The sequence below is a fragment of the Ursus maritimus genome, unplaced genomic scaffold (genome assembly GCF_017311325.1).
Source record: "Ursus maritimus isolate PB19 unplaced genomic scaffold, ASM1731132v1 scaffold_25, whole genome shotgun sequence".
Taxonomy (NCBI): domain Eukaryota; kingdom Metazoa; phylum Chordata; class Mammalia; order Carnivora; family Ursidae; genus Ursus; species Ursus maritimus.
Window position 1 is genome coordinate 12,594,454 of NW_024425008.1, and position 20,440 is coordinate 12,614,893.

Here is a 20,440-nt window from a genome sequence, read left to right on the forward strand (position 1 = left end):
TTTAAAGACTTCTTTATTTGAGAGAGAGCTGGAGCAAGCAGGGGGAGAGGCAGAGGGAGAGAGAATTCTGAAGCGGACTCCCTGCCGAGCGCAGAGCCCAATGTGGGTCTGGATCTCAGGACCCTGAGACCATGACCTGAGCTGAAATCAAGAGTCGGACACTTAACCAACTGAGCCACCCATGAGCCCCACTGTTCTGCATTTTTAAAATTTTTAATTTTATTTATTTTTGAAGGGTTTATTTATTTTAGAGAGAGAGCATTGGGGGGGGCAGAGGGAGAGGGAGAATCTTTTCTCTTTTTTTAAAGATTTTATGTATTTGAGAGCCCCGGGGGGGGGGGGCGGGCAGAGGGCCAAGCGGACTTCCCACTGAGTGAGGAGCTGGGTGTAGGGCTCAGTTAGGACCCCGAGGTCATGACCTGGGCTGAAGTCAGATGCTTAACTGACTGAGCCACTCAGGTGCCCCAGAGAGAGATAAGCAGACTCCCAGCTGAGTGCAGAGCCAGACGGGGCTTGATCTCCTGACCCTGAGATCACGGCCTGAGCTGAAATTAAAAGTGCCCCACCTATTTTGCATTTTAGCTGAAATCCCAGAGATAACTCTATAGCCTCTGCACTCTACGGTATGCTATCTTCCTCATTTCTTTTGACTGATACACAGAACTCCCATCGTGTGACGTCACTGGTTTATTCAGACAGTTCCCTATTAAGAACACTGAAATTGTTTCCTTTCTTCTCCCCTTACTGTACTTCTTTTAACACATGTTACATTAGTTTCAGGTGTACAACATAGTGATTGAACAACTTTATACCTTATGCTATGTGTACTCCATGCATAGCCATCATCTGTCACCATGCACCACTATTACAATATCATTGACTATTCCCTATGCTGTGCCTTTTATTCCTCTGATTTATTCATTACGTCACTGGAAGCCTGTGTCTCCCACTCCTCTTCATCCATTTTGCCCATCCCCCGGCAACCCATCAGTTCTTTGTATTTATAAACGATTCTGCTGTTGGTTTATTCAGTTGTTTTGTAGATTCTACCTGTAAGTGACATCATGTGGTATTTTTGTTTCTCTGACTTCTCTTAGCATAATACCCTTTTAGGTCCATTCATTTATGTTCTCACAAATGGCAAGACAACCGTCCTTTTTTGGCTGAGTAATATTCCATATTATTTATATTTTTATATACATATCACATCTTTTTTACGGGTTCATCTATTGATGGACACTTGGGCTGCTTCCGTATCTTGGCTATTGTAAATAATGCTGCAGTAAACATAGGGATGCAGACATCTTTTCGATTTTTGGGGGGTAAATACCCAGGAGTAGAATTATTGAATCATATGGTATTTCTGTTTTTAATTTTTTGAGGAATCTTCATACTGTTTTCCATAGTGGTTGTACCAGTTTGCATTCCCACCGACCGTGCACAGATGTTCCCTTTTTCCACATCCTTGCCAACACTTGTTATTTCTTGCCTTTTTTGATTTTAGCCGTTCTGACAGGTGCGAGGTGATCTCTCGTTGTGGTTTTGATTTGCATTGCCCTGACGAGGCGTGATGTTGAGCATCTTTTCATGTGAGAGAGAGAGAGCATGAGCAGGGAGAAGAGGGAGAAGCAGGCTCCCTGCTAAGCAGGGAGCTTGATGTGGGACTCGATCCCAGGACCCCGGGATCATGACCTGAGCCGAAGGCAGAGGCTTCACCGACTGAGCCACCCAGGCGCCCCACACACTACATCTTTATCTGCTCATCTGTTGATGGACGTTTAAGTGCTTTCATACCGTGGCTCTTGTAAGTAATGCTGCCGTGGGTATAGAGGTGCGTATGCTGTTTTGCATTAGTGTTTTCATTGTCTCAGGATAAATACCCAGAAGTGGCACTGCTGGATCGTACGGTATTTATATTTTTTATTTTTTGAGGAACCTCTGTACTGCTTTCCACAGTGGCTGCACCAGTTTGCATTCCCACCAACAGTGCACAAGGGTTGTTGTTTCTTTTTCTCCACATCCTCACCAACACTTTTTTCTTGTTTTGATTTTAGCCGTTGCAGCAGGCATGAGGTGATAGCTCATTGTGGTTTTGGTTTGCATTTCCCCGATGGTGAGTGGTGTTGACCATCTTTTCACACGTCGGTTGGCCATCTGTATGTCTATGGAGAAATGTCTGTTTAGGTCCTCTGCTCAGTTTTTAATTGGATTGTTGTATGGGTATTGAGTTGTATGAGCTCTTTATGTACCTTGGATACTAACACCTTATTAAATATATCATTTGCAGATATCTGCTTCCATTCAGTAGGTTGCCTTCAGTTTCTTTCCTTGGATTTTGGATGGTTTCCTTTGCTGAGCAAAAGGTTTTTCGTTTGAGGTAGTGCCAGTTGTTTATTTTTGCTTTTGTTGCCCGGCCTGATGAGACAGGTCCAAAGAAATATTGCTAAGACTGATGTCCAAGAGTTTAGTGCCTACGTTTTCTTTTAGGAACTTCGTGGTTTCAGTTCTTACATTTAAGTGTTTAACCCATTTTGAATTTATTTTGTGTATGGTAAGGCAGTGACCCAGTTTCATGCTTTTGCATGTAGCTATCCAGTTTTCCCAACCATTTATTGAAGAGACTGTCTTTTCCTCATTGACTGTTCTTGGCTCCTTTGTTGTAGATTAAATGAGCATATAAATGTGGATTTATTTCTAGACTCTCTATTCTGTCTCATTGATCTACGTGTCTGTTTTTGTGCCAGTACCGTACTGTTTTGATTATTATAGCTTTGAAGTATAATTTGAAATCTGGGAGTGTGATACTTCCATCTTTGTTTTTCTTTCTCAAGATAGCTTTGGCTTTTGTGGTTCATACAAGTTTTAGGATTACTTTGTTTTAGTTATGTGAAAAATGCCATTGGTATTTTGATAGGGATTGCATTGGCGCTTGTAGATTGCTTTGGGTAATATGGACACGTTAGCAATATTAATTCTTCTAGTACGTGAGCATAGTATATCTTTTATACCATTTATTTGTGTCATCTTCAGTTTCCTTCCTCAGTGTATTACAGTTTTTGGAGTGCCAGTCTTTGACTTCCTCAGTTAAATTTATTCCTAGTATCTTATTTCTGATGCAGTTGTACATGGGATTGTTTTCTTAATTTCTCTTTCTGATAGTTTGTGATTAGTGTATAGAAACACATCAGATTTCTGTATATTTTTGTATCCTGCAATTTTACCAAATTCATTTATTCTAAAAGTTTTTTCGTGGAGTCATGAGGGTTTTCTGTATATAGTATCATGTCATCGCCAAACAGTGACAATTTTACTTATTCTTTTACTAATTTGGATGCCTTTTACTTCTCGTCTGGTTGCTGTGGCCAGGACTTCTAGTACTGTGTTGAATAAAAGTGGCAAGAGTGGGGGCGCCTGGGTGGCACAGCGGTTAAGCGTCTGCCTTCAGCTCAGGGCGTGATCCCAGCGTTATGGGATTGAGCCCCACATCAGGCTCTTCAGCTATGAGCCTGCTTCTTCCTCTCCCACTCCCCCTGCTTGTGTTCCCTCTCTCGCTGGCTGTCTCTATCTCTGTCAAATAAATAAATAAATAAATAAATCTTTAAAAAAAAAAAAAAGTGGCAAGAGTGGGCATCCTTGGCTTACTCCCGATCTCAGAGAAAGGGCTTTCAGTTTTTCACCATTGAGTATAATACTGGCTGTGCGTTTGTCCTATATGGCCTTTATTATGTTGAGGTATATTCTCTTTATACCCACTTTGCTGGGAGTTTTTATCATGAATGGATATTGAACTTTGTCAAATGCCTTTTCTGCGTGTATTGAGGTGGTATGATTTTTATCCTTTATTTTGTTAATGTGTATCATGTTGATTGATTTGTGGATTGTGAACCAACCCTGGGATAAATCCCACTGATCATGGTGTAGGATCCTTTTAATGTACTGTTGAGTTCAGTTTGCTCATGTTTTGTTGAGCCAGTTAACTCTTAAATTCATTAGCTTACCCCTGTTCTCACTGCCACTTCCCAGTTTTGCCCATCATCACCCCCTGGATGGACCACAGCCTCTTAAACAGTCTCCCTGACTTCAGTCCTACCTTCACTCCCGGAACCGCTCTCCGCACTGTAGGTGGAATGTTAAAGTGCATTTATCTAAAAACACCGCGTGCCGTTCACTGGTGTAAATGCTTTACAAATTTTAACTCACTGAATCATAACCCTATGAAGTTGGTACTATTATCTGCATTTTTTTTCTTTTTTAAGATTTTATTTATTTATTTTGAGAGAGAGAGGGAGACAGAAAGAGAAAGAGAAAACACAAGCCGGGGGAGCGGCAGGCAGAGGGAGAGGAGAAGCAGGCTCCCCGCTGAGCAGAGAGCCTGATGGGGGGCTCGATCCGAGGACTCTGGGATCATGACCTGCACCAAAGGCAGATGCTTAACCAAGAGCCACCCAGGCGCCCCTATTTGCATTTTTGAGGAGGAGGAAGTGGAGTCACAGAGCGGATAAGTAACCTGTGTGTGGTCACGTGGCTGGTGGGCCTCAGAACCAGGATCTGAGCTCAGGCAATTCAGCTTCAGAACGCCTGCCCTTGAATACTACTCTTCTCTGCTGGTCTTCGGAATCCTAGGTCTGACTTTGTCCCTCTTGTTCAAAGCTCTTGAGTGTCTGTTGCTCCTAGGGTAAGCCCAAACTCTCCAGCTTCATTTTGCCCCTACTTGCTCTTCCTCCCTGTGGTCCAGACATAACAGCTTCTTGCTGTTTTCCAGAGCCCTGCTTTTCCACTTTCAAGCCTTTGTACCAGCCGTTTCTTCTGCCTAGACTCTCCCTAGGAGCAGATTAACCTCACCCCTTGTCCTTGAGGTCTTAACCGAGACGTCCTCCCAGGCAGCTTCCTCTGACCCATACCTGGTTAGGGTGATGTGCTCTCAGAGACCCTGTGCGTTTTCTTTATCTTGACGTCTGTCACATTGCGTGTGACTGCCAGTGTCTCAGTGCCGTAGGGTCAGGTTGGGTTTGTCTTATTTGCTGTGTGTTCCTAGCTCCTAGCACAGTGCCGGGCTTTCAGTAAGAAAAAAACCAGAAACATGCTGAGTGAAAGAAAAGAAAGAGACCCTGAGGCTGAGTATTTTGTGAAGAGTTGCACGACCAGTAAACAGTAAAGCCAGTATTTGAACACAGGTCCTTGTGGCTCGGAAACTTGTGTTCTAAATCACACTGTGATATTAGAACGTTGGGGTTTGGACTGTTTAAACATTACTTTTGGGATCCCTGGGTCTCTTCAAATTGTAGGTTAACTCCGTAGAGAGGCTGACTTTGGCTGGGTGCTCTGTAATCACCATCTTAAAAGCAGTTCTTAGTCACGTTTGCTGATGCTTTCTGTACAAATGTTTGCGCGCTCAGTTTCCTTGTCAGAAAATAAGATTTCGATCAAAATGAAGGGCTTGGCTCGCTCTTATTAAAGGAACAATTCCCTTCCCTAATACATATGCTAATTGATTACACTCAACCGTAGACATACCTTTTGAATTATTCCTGGAGGGGTGGTGCTCTCCGGAGTTCAGGGAAACCAGTAATCAGTGCTATTTTGTTGTAATGGTAATGGGGAAGGGGTGAACTGGGATATTTTATCCAATCGTGATTAAAAAAAAATTTTTTTTAATTTAAACCGATTCATGGCGATTTCTTCATCCCTCTATCCAGTGGAATTGAATTAAAGCATTTTCACTATCGATGGTGAAATAGCATGATATGATAAACTTATAAAAAGCATGTTAACTTACGGATGATTCACTATATAATTTTCTGTAAAATTACACATGCTCTGGTTTTTCCAGATACCTACCTGATTTTTGTTAGGCGGGAGTTCTAAAGTGGTTTTCTGCCTGATTCTTCTACTCTTCCTTTCTTAGGGGTGTGTGTGTGTGTATCTGAGTGCTGATTTCCAGGCAGGTTCAACCTGTGCTTACTTACTAACCTGACGGACAAAAGGTTTGTCAGCCAGTCACCTCTATCTAAACCCTAGGCGTGTTGTATCCTGCTCGTCCTCTCTGTACTGTGTTACGTCCTGCTTGGTACTGACACAATGATCTAAATAAATATTTGATTTTTATCAAAGGAACTTATAGATCTTGGGAGCATGTAGGTAAATATAGAAAGAAAAAAAAACCTTTGCAATCTGATTAATATAGTATCCTTTAATCTCAAACAGTGTTCTCCAGGATTCCATGTAATCAGAATTTAATAATCTACATGTACTATGTAAACAGTTAAGGTTATGATTCAGTATAAATTCCACGTGAGCAGAGACCTGGCCTGCCTTATTCACACTACCCCCAAAGCCTGGGATGTGCCTGGGCACATAGTAGGTATTCAGTACTGTATTCTTTAATGCTTAAATCTCCATTTACAGTGAAGACTGGAAGAATGAAAACAGTTGTATTTATACCTAGATAATGGTATGCTTTTGCTGATCTCAGATTCCTTCAGTTTAGTAAATTAGGTGCTGGGGATACAAAGATACGAAGTTATGGCTCAGATCCTCAGTCATTTTATTTATTCAAAAATATTTACTGATTCCAGTTACTTTGTGCCAAGGCACTGTGCTAGGGGTCGGGAATACAGGAGTGAGTAGTCATGACCTCTGCCCTCATGTTGCATTTAGTTTAGAAAGGAAGGAATAGGAGGAGGGCAGGTGAGCTGGAAACTTGGATGCAAGAATTGTAAAGCAATTTGCTGTATTTGTTTGGCTGGCAAAATATTTTTCTTTGTCTTTTTCTTTTTTCCACTCTCACTCCCTACGGTGTCAGAGTAATCATTACTACTCTGGGCCCTGTGAGAATTTGAGTTGTTGACCTTTGCCTAAGAATAAAGTAGAAAGACTGCCATGCAGATAATGAGATTATGACGTGGACATTGCCACGATAGCCCGGTGTAGCAGGTGCAGGGAGACTTCCGGAAAGCCAGCGCCTTAGCTGAGGGAGTGAAGAGTAGCGCCGTAGTGCGGTGGAGAGGCTGGACGGAGGGCACAGGTCCGGGTTCAGGTGTGTGCCCTCGGCCCGCCCATCACCGAACTTCTTTGGGCCTCCTGCTATTGATCTGTGACCGAGGGGGTGGTGGTCCGTCTGTTTTCCGGAGAGCCTTCTCCGAGCCACCCCCTCCCTCCGGACCCCCAGGAGCAGCCCCGCTTCTGCTCTTCCGCATGCTGGGCTTCTCTGAAAGATTTTGTTTGAACGGTGTTTTCTTTGGCTAAGAAGAGTTTTAAAATCTCTAGACTAGATGATCTCCAAAATTCCTGCATGCCTCTCATGCCGTGATGGTTACTTCTGACGTTCCATGTTCACTGCTCATGTGCTACCAGAGGGGGAAAAAAAAAGCAGCAGCAGTAACTTCTTGTCAGGTGCAAATACCCTCTGCTCTGACAAAAGGTCATTTGATTGAGATGAAGGTCACAGAGAAGGTCAGTGATGATTTGGGTTGGAACTGTAAGCATTTTCGTTCTGTATACCCTACTCTGTTTCCACAGTGGGTCTCATGGCGAAGTCTTAATTGCTTCCTTAAAACGCTTGTTCTTGTACTTTCTGAAGGACTCTGAGAGTCTCACACTTTGTTGTTTTGACATTTGGGTTTCCTTATATTTCCTCCAGGCTGTCCTCACTATCCAGAGTGTTTATGGAAAAGTATACTGGAATCGTTTGAGAGCACCTCTCCTTGCATATCGTTTGTTCCATCTTTTCTCCCTTTTCCTTTGGTCATGAGAAAATCCAATTATTGTGGAAATAATCACGATCTCTGAGCAGCAGGAACCATTGTCACATACCTCTTGCTAGGAATTGGACCCAAGGGAAGGGAACCAACCTCAGAAAGACAAAGACAGTGGAAGAAAGATTGCCTGAACAGTTGTTTAGCTCTCACTGGGCATGACCTTACAAATTACTAAGTTCCTTTGAGCCTTAGTCTCCTCTTCTATACAGTGGAGCTCATAATACCTCCCATGGAGGAGGGTTTTGGTGCTTAAAAGGGGTAGGGATGTAAAGTGCTTTACCTGGTGTTTGGCCAGCAGTAGGCACTTAATGAGTTAGAACCCCTCTCTTCTTTCCTTTTTTTTTTTTTTTTTTTAAGATTTATTTGAGAGAGAAAGCACGTGTATGTGCGCGTGCGCACGTGAGCATGGGTGGGGGGAGGGTTGGGTAGGGGAGAGGGAGAGGGAAAGGGAGAGGGAGAGAGAATCTCAGACTCCCTGCTGAGCACTGGGCTCCATCCCCTGACTCTGAGATCATGACCTGAGCCAAAATCAAGAGTTAGGCGCTCAACTGAGCCACCCAGGCTCCCCTCCCTTTTCTTTTAACGTACCTTTCCTCCTTAGGCATTTTCCTGCCTGCCTCCCTCCCTCCCCTCGTTTCCACAAATAATGTATTAAACTCTTCCTGACGCATGCCAGGCGTCGCTCATGGATACAACAGGGAGTCCACCAAAGTATCTGTCATCACGGAGCACACGTTTCAGCATCTCCTCCTCACTAAGATGCAGGAATCATCAGGGACTAGAAAACAGAACATGGAAAGCCCTCTGCCAGCACAATTCTAAAAAGGCAACCCAATTGAGAAATGGGCAAAGGATTTGACTATTAGTGTTCAAATACGAATGACCAATAAACACATGAAAAGATAATTCACACCATTTCCACCAGGGAAGTGGAAACCAAAAGCACAGTGAGAAGAGACATCACACCCAGTAGGACAACCCAGCAATCTACAACACAGACACTAACAAGTTGCCAAGGATTTGGAGAAGTCAGAATCTTTATATGCTGTTATTGGGAATGTAAAGGGGTGTAGCCAATTTGAAAAAACAGTCTGGCATTTCCTTAAAATGCCGAACATGACCCAGCGTTTCTCCTGGATGTCTAGCCAAGAGCAGTGAAAACATACGTCCATATAAAGACTTATACATGAATGTTGACAGCAGCATTGTTCGTAATAACCAAAATGAGGCCCAAGGGTCCATCGGCCGATGAATGGACAAAACGTGGGCTGTCCATACAATGGCATATTATTTGGCAACAAGAAGGAATGGAGCACAGATATATGCTACAGCATGGATGAACCTTGGACACGTCATGCCCAGTGAAAGAAGCCAGTTACAGAAGACTGAATTGCATGATCTCATTTATATTCAGTGTCCCAAACTGGCAAATCTGGGGAGACAGATAAGTGGTTGCCTGGGGTGGGGGAGCCGGCAATGAGTGATGGTAACTGAGAATAGGTATGGGGTTTCCTTTGGGGATGGTGAAAATGCTCCAAGATTATTTTACGGTGACAGTTGCACAATTCTGTTGTTTGTTTGTTTGTTTTTAAGTAAATTCTGTGCCCCACGTGGGGCTCGAACTCATGACTCCAAGATCAACAGTCGCATACTCCACTGACCGAGCCAGCCAGGCGTCCTGTACGATTCTAAATATACTAAAAACCAATGGTTGTACATTTTAAATGGCTGAACCTTATGGTATTTAGATTATATCCCAGTATGACCGTTAAGAAGAGCAGTTACCCTTCTGTCTCCCAGCTTCATCCATGTCACGGGTGCCGTGGCCCTTATCTTAGAACAAAACAGGACCACATCCAAACCCCTCCTGGGGCCCCCTTGCTACCACCATCCACCATCCCATGGCTTTTTCCTTTCCCTGACAGTTAAGACTCCTAAAAGGTTAGAAAATAAGTAATTTAGAAAGAGTTCATTCCAGAGGAGTTAGGAATTAATGGATAAGCAGAAAGAAGAAACATTTTGGACATTTAATCTCACCACCCGGAGATAATCGTTATTAACATTTTATGTCATTTTAATGTTAGCAAAGTTGATACCCCGTGTTTTTATTTTCAAAGAGGAGTGCTGGTATAAGGAAAGGCTTATGTTAAGTTACTGAGAACGAAATATATTTTGAAGAAAGATATCTTAATCTTTTGTAGCAGTATTAAACATGGAGAGCTTCTGTGCGTGATTTGATTTTTAAGCTTTTCGGAATCGTCTGCATCAGATTTGAGGTTATTAAACCCTAGTGCTTTGGACACATCCCTGCTTCTTAGAGTGTATGGAGTCTGGGAAGCCGTGTTGCTTTTCAAGCCACACTTGCTGCGTTGGCTTTTGCCGAAGCCGCAGCCTGATTGTGCAAGAGGATTTCAGTCTTAAATATTTTCGAGTGTGTTAAAGCCCCGTGCCCTGTGGAGTAAAAATCTCACGGATTCCCTTCGGCTTCTGCGGACCGTCTGGCTGACCCTGGCCGGGATTTAGGGTGTCAGCTGGTAAGGTGGAGTTCCCGCTTCCGAAATCACATTGAGCTAATTTCACTGATCTTTTTTTCCTGCCCTTTTGCTTGTGCAGAATTAGACTGGCTGAGCAACCCGAGCTTCTGTGTCGGAGCCGTAGCCTCTCTGAGCCAACAACCTGAAGAGGCCACTGCCCTGCTGTCTGAAGGGTCGCCGCTGACGAGGTCGTTTTTCTGAAAGATGGGTTTTTAGTTTTAGTCCGTGTGTTGTCTGTCGCTGGGTTCGAATAACGCTCCTCAGAAAACCCCGTGATAAAAGAGCGAATTACAACTCTTTTTTTTTTTTTTACTCGAACTAATGAGGCGCTCTTTGTTTTCCCTTACCTCACTCATAGATCTTTCCTCTTTTCCCCCTTTGCATTTCGTAGTGGCAAGCGCGTGACCCAGCGCCAGTAACGAGGCCACCAGGGAACTGGCCCCATGTGATTGTTGAGTCACTTGACTAACCCCCTTAGTAGCCTTTAGAATATTGTAACTCCGATGTTCCCTCCGTTGCGTGTTCACCATTTTTGGAAAAACAGAAGCTGGTGTGATAGAACATTGGATAAAATCTCATGAAAATTTTGGGGACAGCAGAACGGGGTCCATCTGTACCAAGCTTTGAAAGAAGCTGTGGTAGAGCATCGGATTGAGAAGTGAGCCCTCTCGCAGATACGGACTAGGTATTCTCACTAAGATGAGGAGCCCTGGGAAGGCAGTCCTCCGAAAGTGCAAGAAACCTTTGGAAATGGACGCTAGTTGGTGCCTGAGAGAGAGTTGTCTGTAGATATTTCAGTAATGCAGAAGGGCTCATCATAACCTTTAAAAACAAGGACCGGAATTAAACCCTTTTTTTAAAAAAAATTTTTTGTCATTAAGCACGTGCTGCCCTAATATGTGGGACTGAAAATAAATCCTTTATAACATTGCTTCAGAAAAAAGCGTATTTGCTTATAATAATATTTTTTTATTATATTATGTTAGTCACCATACAGTACATCCCTAGTTTTTGATGTAAAGTTCCATGATTCATTACTTGCAAGAAAATACTATATTTGATAAAATAACTGGTAGATTATTTTCATTTAAAAATGTACAAATGTGAAAGCCTAGGTTTAGACGCTATTCAAATTAGAATTTCTTCACCTACTATTGTTTTAGATCTAATTCTTTTTTTTTTTTCCTGGTTGCGGGGGGAGGTCCAGCTCTTAAATCCTTAAGGGGAGTTGTGATCCAGGAAGGCACTGTATAAATATACGGCCAAACAGTAAGCCCCTGTGGGCATTTCTGGAATCCCCTTTTACACATTTGTTCGCTTATTTACATAGTCTTCTCCCTCCTTCTCTTCTGAAAATAATTCTAATGTTGATTTTCCCAAAACAGGAGTCCTCTGAAATCAGAGCCTTCAGATGAAAGTGATGTTAACAGAAAGCCCAAACAAACAAGCAGAAAAAAGAAGAAAGAGAAGAAGAAGAAGAGGAAGCATCACCACAAGAAAACCAAGAGAAAACGTGGGCAGGCCAGTAGCAGTGGTTCCGAGCCGGATAGTGAGCCTGAAAAGGACAGAACTTCCAGAAGCACTGGGGACGCTAGAAAGGAATCCGAGAAACCAAGGTGGGTTTTCTATTCTCAAATACCTGTGTCTTTCCAAATTTTGAATTTTTTTTTCCCTCAGTTGTTACCACAAATGAGACATTTGAATGACTAGTTAGCCACTCAGTCAAATGGAGTTCAAAAAAAGCCCAAACAGAGGTCTACCATTGGGTCAACATTAAAAAAAAAAAAAAAAAGACGATGACGCAAACTTTCATTAAAAAAGCTATGGCTGTGATTTTATTTGAGAAATGTTATTTAGACACAGTAATGACGGTGTCAAGATCTGATTGAGACAAAAAGTCTTTAGGATTTTGAAAGATGACTGATGGGCCATGCCGTGGGAATTTGGACCAGTTTGCTACCTAGTTAAGGGTCCTGTCTGTGAGGGTCAGAGTAAGAGGAATGTCTTATTTCTCTTCCATAGTCTCTCTTCTTTCGATCGCTCTCATCAGGCCGCTGGGTGGACACACACGCTTTGGTTAAGGGTAGCGTAACCCTTAAAATCATCATCACTCTTGTCCTTTTCCTACTTCACATTTCTTTCCAGCACTTTCTTCCACTGTGTGGAAGGTGCGGACTGGCCCGTGACCACAGTATTTCCTTTTCTGGGGGCTTTGCTTCTCCCCACATCTTGCTCCCCTGTCACCCTCGAGCCTGTTGCTGCCATCGTTCTAGAGCGATGACAGCGCAGGTGCTCACTGGCGGCTCCCCGTCTCTGCCTCGTCTCCTCTGCTGCCCCACGGGGGGCCCTTCTCCCTCACCTACAACAGGTGGCACATGGGAACTACCTGAGTCGTTTCTCATTTCACTTTTTTCTTCTCTTCATATGGGCTAGAAGAGAGAAAATTGAAGTCCCTGTGCAAGCCATACTTAAATTTATTGCTGTTAAGATTTTTTTGACTCTTCAGGCATTACTTGCTTAGAGTCCCATTATTTGCTTAGTGAGATCTCTGTGGTGCAGTGAGTCTGGAATCTGACCCACAGAGTCACCATCAGACGGCGGACACGGAGTCCTCCCGGATCCTTCTGCCACCATATCCGCGGAGAGCCTTGCAGGCCACCGTGGCGCAGGGCGTCCAGACGGAGTCAGCCATCTCTGCGTCTCGGGTACTCTGTCTGTAACCCAGGCTTGCTCTAGGAGGGGAGAATAAAAAGGTTCTGACTGTGACCGAGGTTCTGTGGGCAGGAATCACTCCTGTCTCGCTTGCCCTCGTGTCCCCTCGGCGGTGGGCACAGGGCCCGATGCATAGTAAACACTTGGTACATTTCTGTTGGGTGAATGAATGAATACATTATTGATATTTTTGCTTTTCAGTATGTCTTCAACATACATTAATCATTATTTCTTCTGAAAACTCACTGTTAGCTACCAGTCCTTTTTTTTTTTTTTTTCAAACAGTTGAGGAAAATGAGTTTTAAAGGATTTTCTGAACCCACACAGGAACTACCATTAGAACTTGGAAGGGAGTTATTTTCAGCCTGTGCTTAATCACATCGGAGGTGAGCTTTAGAGCCTCTGGATTGTTCTGTGATCCAGGTGGCATATTTAAGTTCACAGACACTTTTCAGAATGTCCCCATTAAGATCAAAATCGACTGTTCTTGTTCTTCTCTTTTACTTTCTTACTGTGAACTTCTGTAGTCTCTTCCTGGGAAGATGACCTGGAGGATTTGTTTCCATGGAGACCAGAACTAAGATATTAGTGAGTTGTGAGAGTATTTCTGTGGTGTCAGGAAAGTGGGTTCGCGGGGGTATAGCGCACCCTATAGGAACTCTGTTTTAGGGTGACGGAGGGACGACTTCCCCCAGGGATACAGCATCGCAGGGACCTCTGTCTCCTAGAGTGAGCTCTTCACCTTCAAGGGGGAGGCACATCCTTCCTTTGGCGCAGCCCAGACCACATCCTGCTTCCTGACCTCAGTACCCAGTAGGAGAGGATCAGAGCTTGTTGACTCCCCAGGGGTGGTCTGCTCCCTCCTCCCTCTCCCTTTCCATTTCTTTCTGGAATGCATCCATCTCATTCCTTCCCTTTGCTGCCCCTTACAGAGAAAGAAAACAGAAAACTCTCCACAGATGTTCTGTGGGGGAATGTGTTAAAAATCACCCTGTATTTTAACCTATTCAGCAAACAGTGATTGAAAGCTACTTTGTGTCCCCGAAATGCCATTCCTCTGTATTCCCAGCCAAGGGTGATTTAGAAGCCTTTAGAATCTTTATTTCTATCTGGGCAGAGTCAGAAAGCAAAGATGGAACAAGGTTCAGGGCCGTTTGGACCATATTGGCAGCTTCTCGCGCCAGCAGCATGAAGACCTCATTTTCTTTAGAGGAGGGAAGAGGTCAGATGCCAGAAAAACTCTCCCTCCCCCTCTTGTTTGACTCCTGGGGAACTGGTTTCAGTTGTGCCTCCGCTGGAAGTCTGCCAACACTAGCTTGGTCCAGCGGGGTGAGTAGGGGTCTTGTCTCGCAGTGGCTCTCTCTGGCCCTGGTGTGGAAGAGGAGGTCCGTCCACACGGGCAGGACAGCGTCCACAGCGCCCAGGCTGTAGAAACGTGACTTAGACCAAGCCTGAAGATGATATGCGAGACCGAGCCATTCGGAGCTGCGGCTTTGCTGCTGCTCTTAGGTTTTGAGTGGAATAATCTGAGCACTTTGAGATGAGTTACAGGCTAAGCAAGGGTGACCCACTTGATTTTTTTTTTTTTTTAAGAAAACTTGCTTATAAGTATATTTGAAATTCTAGTTACAGTCATTTAATGGAATATTTAAAAACAACACCTAGGGGCTCCTGGAGGACTCAGTCGGTGAAACGTCCGACTCTTAATTTCGGCTCAGGTCGTGATCTCAGGGTTGTGGGATTGAGCTCTGGGCTCCGTGCTCAGCGGGCAGTCTTCTCTCCTTCTCCCTCTGCCTCTCCCTGCGTGCTGTCTCTCTCTCTCTCTTTCTCTGTGTGTCTCTCTCTCTGTCTCTAACATAAATAAGTAAATCTTTAAAAAATAAGATATGAACATATTTAAAAATAATAAAAATAATAAAAATAAAAATATATAAAACATAAAAAAGAACTCTTGTGTCAGGTTAATTTTGGAGGTAAGGTGACTTCTTGGTCAAGTGCCACTTAGCGATGACAGTTTTTGCTTCATGTTTTAAAGCTTCTTCCACAGCAGGAGTCCTCTTCGTCTGTGGCACGTGCCCGTTCTACGTGCCTCCGTGTGTTTGATGCTGTGCGGAGCATCCGTGTTGAAGTGTTTACCTTTCATATTTCTGAAGAGGTGGACAATGTGACTAGAAGATTTCAACGCGCCTCTCCCTCTTTGTCCCTCACCTCCCTGTGTCCCACAGTCAAGAAGATAACGCTGCTGCTGATACTGGGCATCGCTCTGTGTGGCTTGAGGACGTTCAGGCTCTGACAGGAGAAACCTTCAGAACAGATAAGAAACCGGATCCGGCCAACTGGGAGTATAAGTCTCTCTACCGAGGAGACATAGCAAGGTACGTGTCACGGTGTCTTTCCTGATCTTCACTGGTGGGAAGTGACTTCTTTCTCTCCCGAACCCTCTCCGCGCGGTCTCTGTCTGCCCGGCTCCCTTCTGGATTCTGATGCCTGTCCCCCATCACTGAGCTGTTGAGGCACGTGTCTTATGTCACACGCTGGAGCGAAAGTTCAGGCCTTGAAGTCAGGATCCAGGTGTGAGGAGTCTCACTCACGTGTCGTGCCCGGCCTCGTGCCGGGCGTCGTGGCTTTTTAGTAACTACTTGTTGAATGAACAAATCTAAAAACACCTTTAAAATAAGTAGTTGTGACAAACTTATCCAGAAACCATTTGGTCTGATCTATATGCCATTTTAACAAGTCGCAAAAGCTTTTTATTCATCTGTCCCCCAAGTAAGCCTTTTTAAAAGTGACATTAGGTGGTAATGACTTTTCCAAAATGCTTCCAGCATACGTCACCAGATAATCAAAGAAAGAGGCGATGGTATTCACTTCAGTAATTAGTTTGTTAAACTTTCCTCCTCTAACCTGTCAAAAATATTTAAGTATTTATTAAATCTCTTAGGCACTGAGTAGTTTGTAAGACACTGCTGGGAACATAAAGGACAGTACCACACAATCTCTCTTTCCAGACAGCTTACAGGTAATGAAAATTGAAGGTAGAGAATATTGGAATGTAAAGCCAAGAGGAGACCATTATCGTTCTTTATGAGCTGATTACTTTTTAAAATAAATTTCGGTCTCCATTACATTGCTGCACCTCCACATTTTAACTGTCATTCATCACGACGCTGTTCCTCACCGCATAGGCGGTTCCAGCTGAGATTTCCTTTACGACGTGTGTATATCCGTGGTTTTTCAGTGCGTATTTATGTCTACATGCAGTCTCCTAAAACCTCATGGCTGAGAGTAACCGACTATTAAAATATATTCATAGATTTTTGAATACTTTTAATACTCCTTAAAGTCGTGTTCGGTTTCCCACGGCCCCGTGGTGTGGTGCCCCAGACGTGGTAGGACCCAGGAAAAGATGGGAGGCCAGCGAACACTGAGCCCCAAGTGCGGATTGTGAGCCCGTGCTTCTTAGCCTGTCTGAGCCTCACAGCTGCTCGGTGAGGAGGACGGCACTCTTGGTTCGTGAACACGGAGAAGGAACCTCAGAGAGGGTAAGCTGCCAGGAAGCCGCTTTCTCGGGGAGCCTGTGTTCCTCCAACCTCAGATGTTCTTTTCCTGTCCACAAACAAAGATGAGCTCGGTTGTGTGGGAGGATGTTTTCCGGATTGGGAAACGGAGGACTCTGGTTCTCATTCTCACTTGGCCGCTGACTGAGCATGTAATTCCACGTGAGTCACTAACCCTGTCCGAGCCTCTGTTTCTTCATTTGTTACCTCCTGCTGTGCCTTACCCTCCGCTGGCAACAGCGCTAGGAATTAGAAATTAGTTTGCAAAGATAAAGGGTTATTACTTATTCATAGATGAAAAAGGAAAAATATTCACAATGACTGACTCTTAAATCTCCGCTAATGAGTGGCCCAGACCTTAGCAGGAGAGTAACAAGAGAAGTTTACTAATCTAAACTGTGAAGATGCTGGCGGAAGGGCTGGGGCATTGCTGTGATTTCCCCGCGGATTCCTAAAGCTTTGGTGAGTTAGGTGATTAACAGCGGTACTGCTGTCAGCATCCAGATCTAGGGAAGTATGGATCCCATGGCACTGTGAGTTGGTCAGAGGACAGGGGGTGTGTTTTGTCAGGTCGCGAATTTCCACACTTCTCGAGGGGCACTAACAAATCAGGAGCATTGAGAGGACTCGGCTGGCACCGTCCTGTGAGGACCAGATGAGGCCTGTGGGCATTGGGCCTATGACAGCAATATGGTCAGTGTCTTTTAAGCTCCAGTGGACCATCTTTTGGAAGGTGGATTGACAGTGTTCTGTGTAACTCGGGAATGCAGAACCAGGATCAATGAGTGGAAGTTCCAGAAAGTGAGATTTGCCTTAGTATCAAAGCAGATTTTCTAATAGTGTGAGCCTCCCGGCAGTGACCTCGTATGCGTTAGCGTATTGTGGTGAGCGGGGCTTAGAGTTCGTGGGCAAGAGTCTTTTTCTTTAGCTGTACACCAGATGAAATGGTTGGCTTATGTTTGGGAGCCAAATCTTATAAAATAATAATAACTTTAGTTTATCTAGTGCTTACTCTATGGCTAAGGACTTGAAATATATAAACTTTTTGATCATCCCTGCTATTCTGTGACACAGGTACCATTATTATCCCCATTTCACGGATGAGAAAACTGAGGCACAGACAGGTTTTGGAGTTTTGTTTTAAATAACTTGGTCAGGGTCACCTAGTTAGTAGATGATGGGGTTGGAATTTGGACCGAGGTAGACTGCCACCATGACAGCATGTGTGAATTGAAGTCATTGAAGGAAAGGCAAATTTATTATTGCCCAGCTCGCTCTGGGCCTCAGAGCCACTGAGTGAATTCAGGGCAGAAGTGTGTGCTCAATTTAAATATAGTCTTTTCCCAGGCCCTGTCCCTCTTTCTTTTCTTTTCTTTCTTCCCTTCCCTTTTCCTGTAGCTGAATTCATTTAAATTAAATGTCTATATGGTATCATTCACTGGACCTCTGAAGTGGGGTTCCCTTCTTCTGGAATTATTCAGGTAAGACCAGCTGACTATTTGATAAGGATTTTACAGAAAAAATGCCTTCATTTGGGGGAATATTGCATCAAATTACATCCTAGGTTCTGCCCAATTAAGATTCTATGATAAATGATAAATTAGATAAAACCCAAATGTCCAACAATAGAGAAATGTTAACTAGATGAGGGCTTACCCTCCAATGGACCGATTTCAAAGCCAATAAAAATGGTATTTTCTAAAACGAATGGTATGGGGAAGTGCGTGAAAGTAGGGAAGAAAGCCCGAAGCTGTGTATCAACTATTTTTAAAAAGAGGTGTGTATACACATATGAACACATGTGCACACGTATCTGAAAGCAGGCGCTTAATAATACAGATCAGGAAGACTCTTTTTTTCTCCTTTATCATTTTTACGTTATAAAATGCAGCTGTTTAAATCAGCTTTACCAAATGCACGTTTAAAGTCAGAAAACTCTGTAAACGTTTTTTTAAGAGATTATGTGAATGTTGAAATACTGTTGATTTTTAGCAAAAAAAAAAAAATAGTAATTAAGGGGAGAACAAAACTAGTTCTACTTACAGTGTGTTCCTTACAGAACGATGGGCGTGTTTAGAGCTCTTGAAGCACTGTTTTGTCTCCTTACCCCTCGTAAAAGTTGTTTTGACTCCTAAACGGATGGGGGACAGATTGTCGTGAGTTAACCTCGGAGGGTCTGGGGGAGAGGATGGAGAGAGGAAGGGTTTGTGTGCGTGCAAGAGCTGGGAGGGTGGCTTCTCAGACACCTGTTGACTCTGGGGAAGCAAAGGACGTGCTGGGCCTGGACCAGGGGGAGGTGGAGGCAGAACTTTCTGGAAGATGATGGAAGATGGCAGCTGCTTTCTCCTTTTTTCCCCCCCGACAGCATGAATTTATGGAAACTTAAAAAAATACAGCATAAGTTGAAAGAATTTTATAGTGAACGCTCCTATTCCCACCCTCTACGTTCTACCATTAATATTTTACTGCCCTTGCCTTATCACAGGTCTGTCTGTCCATCCGTCCTGCAACCCATCTTATTTTTTCGGTGCCAGCCTCAGCATACTGCCCCCTAAATACTTTAGCCTGCAGTTAAATACTTTAACTGCAGTTGAAGATTTGTGTAGTTTTTTCTTTGGACTTAAACTTTACGTACAATGTAACACAAATCTTCACTTGCTGAGTTTGGACACATGCATACACCTATATAATCCAGCCCTGTCTGAAAATACAGAACATAGCTGTGACCCCCCCACCCCCTCAAGTTTCCTCCCGCTCCCTCGCGTTCAGTCCGCACCCCACCTCCCCAGGGGCAGTTACCGTTCTAATTTTTTTCCATCCTCAATTAGTGTTGTCTCTTCTAGAATTCCATATAAATGGAATCCTATAGTACGTACGCTTCTGGGGCTGGCTTCTTTCAGTCAGTGTGGTGTTCTCAACATCCCGCCCCTTGGCGGCATTTGTCGGTAGTTTGTGGCTTCTCAGTGCCGGTCGCGTCCCGTTGTGTGGCTGTACCGGTGTGTTTACCCGTTCTCCTATAGGTGAGCCCCTGGATTCTTCGCAGCGTTCGGCTGTGAGCCATAGAGCTGCTGAGAATATCTGTGCACACGAGTCTTTGTGTGGAAATGCAATTTCCTTTTTCTTGGGGGAATGCCTAGAATAGAATTGCTGGGTCACAGGGTAAGTCTAAGTTTAGTTTTTTTCAAGAAACTGCCAGACCTTTCCCCAAAGTGACTGTACCAGTTTCCGTTCTCACTAACAGCACGTGAGAGTCCTGGTTCCCCAGCAGATTGCTCGCTGGTGTTCAGCATTGTCGGTGTTTAATTTTAGCCATTCCGGCGGGTACGTGGCATAGCTCCTTGTGGTTTTAATTTGTGTTTCCCTCATGATTAATGATGTTGAGCACTTCTGCATACGCCGATTGGCCCTTCATGTCGTCTTTTGTGAATTCCGTCCAGATCCTTTGCCCGTTCTTTAATTGGTGGTTTGTGTAACATACGGAAGAGTGCACGGTCTCCCTTGGCCTCCATGCACGGGTTCAGTAGTCGTGAGTGTGATTCCAGAGACACCTGCACGCTCCATGCAGGCCTTTTAGAACCCAGCCTCTCTTCCCCTAGAGTAGAAAACAGCCACATGTAATTTTATTCAACACACTTTTGTTTCAGGATTAAAAATACAATCTTAGCCCTCCCCGTTTCCTTCTTAAGTGGGGACACAGGACTATATTGAGGAAAAGGAACCAGTGTAAGAGACAGGTGACTCCATCTCACCCAAGGTTCCGGTGTCCTTAGGAATAATGTAAAAGAGGGGATGAGGATTTCCACCTTGTCTGTTACGTATGATTGTGACCATCAGTGACATAATGTGTGGAACAGACTTTACAAAACTCCAGGAAAATAGA

At 44.0% G+C, this 20,440-nt stretch overlaps 1 protein-coding gene and 1 long non-coding RNA gene across 3 annotated transcripts in view; one reads left to right on the forward strand and one right to left on the reverse strand.

Annotated features, from left to right (window-relative positions):
* NRDE2 (NRDE-2, necessary for RNA interference, domain containing) overlaps positions 1-20,440 on the forward strand; it is a 47,076-nt gene that overhangs the window by 4,061 nt on the left and 22,575 nt on the right. Inside the window, exons 2-4 of the mRNA XM_040641540.1 lie at positions 10,371-10,479; positions 11,677-11,907; positions 15,229-15,378. Coding sequence (XP_040497474.1) covers positions 10,371-10,479; positions 11,677-11,907; positions 15,229-15,378 — 490 coding nt within the window. The remainder of the gene's footprint in view (positions 1-10,370; positions 10,480-11,676; positions 11,908-15,228; positions 15,379-20,440) is intronic.
* LOC103670339 lies at positions 16,316-20,203 on the reverse strand. 2 transcript variants are annotated; one of them, XR_570553.2, is made up of 3 exons: positions 19,360-20,203; positions 18,604-18,691; positions 16,316-16,802 (listed from the first exon to the last, which is right to left on the reverse strand). It is a non-coding gene; the product is annotated as an uncharacterized LOC103670339 (long non-coding RNA). The 2 variants fall into 2 exon arrangements; XR_570552.2 differs by having other exon boundaries at positions 16,316-16,609; positions 19,360-20,188.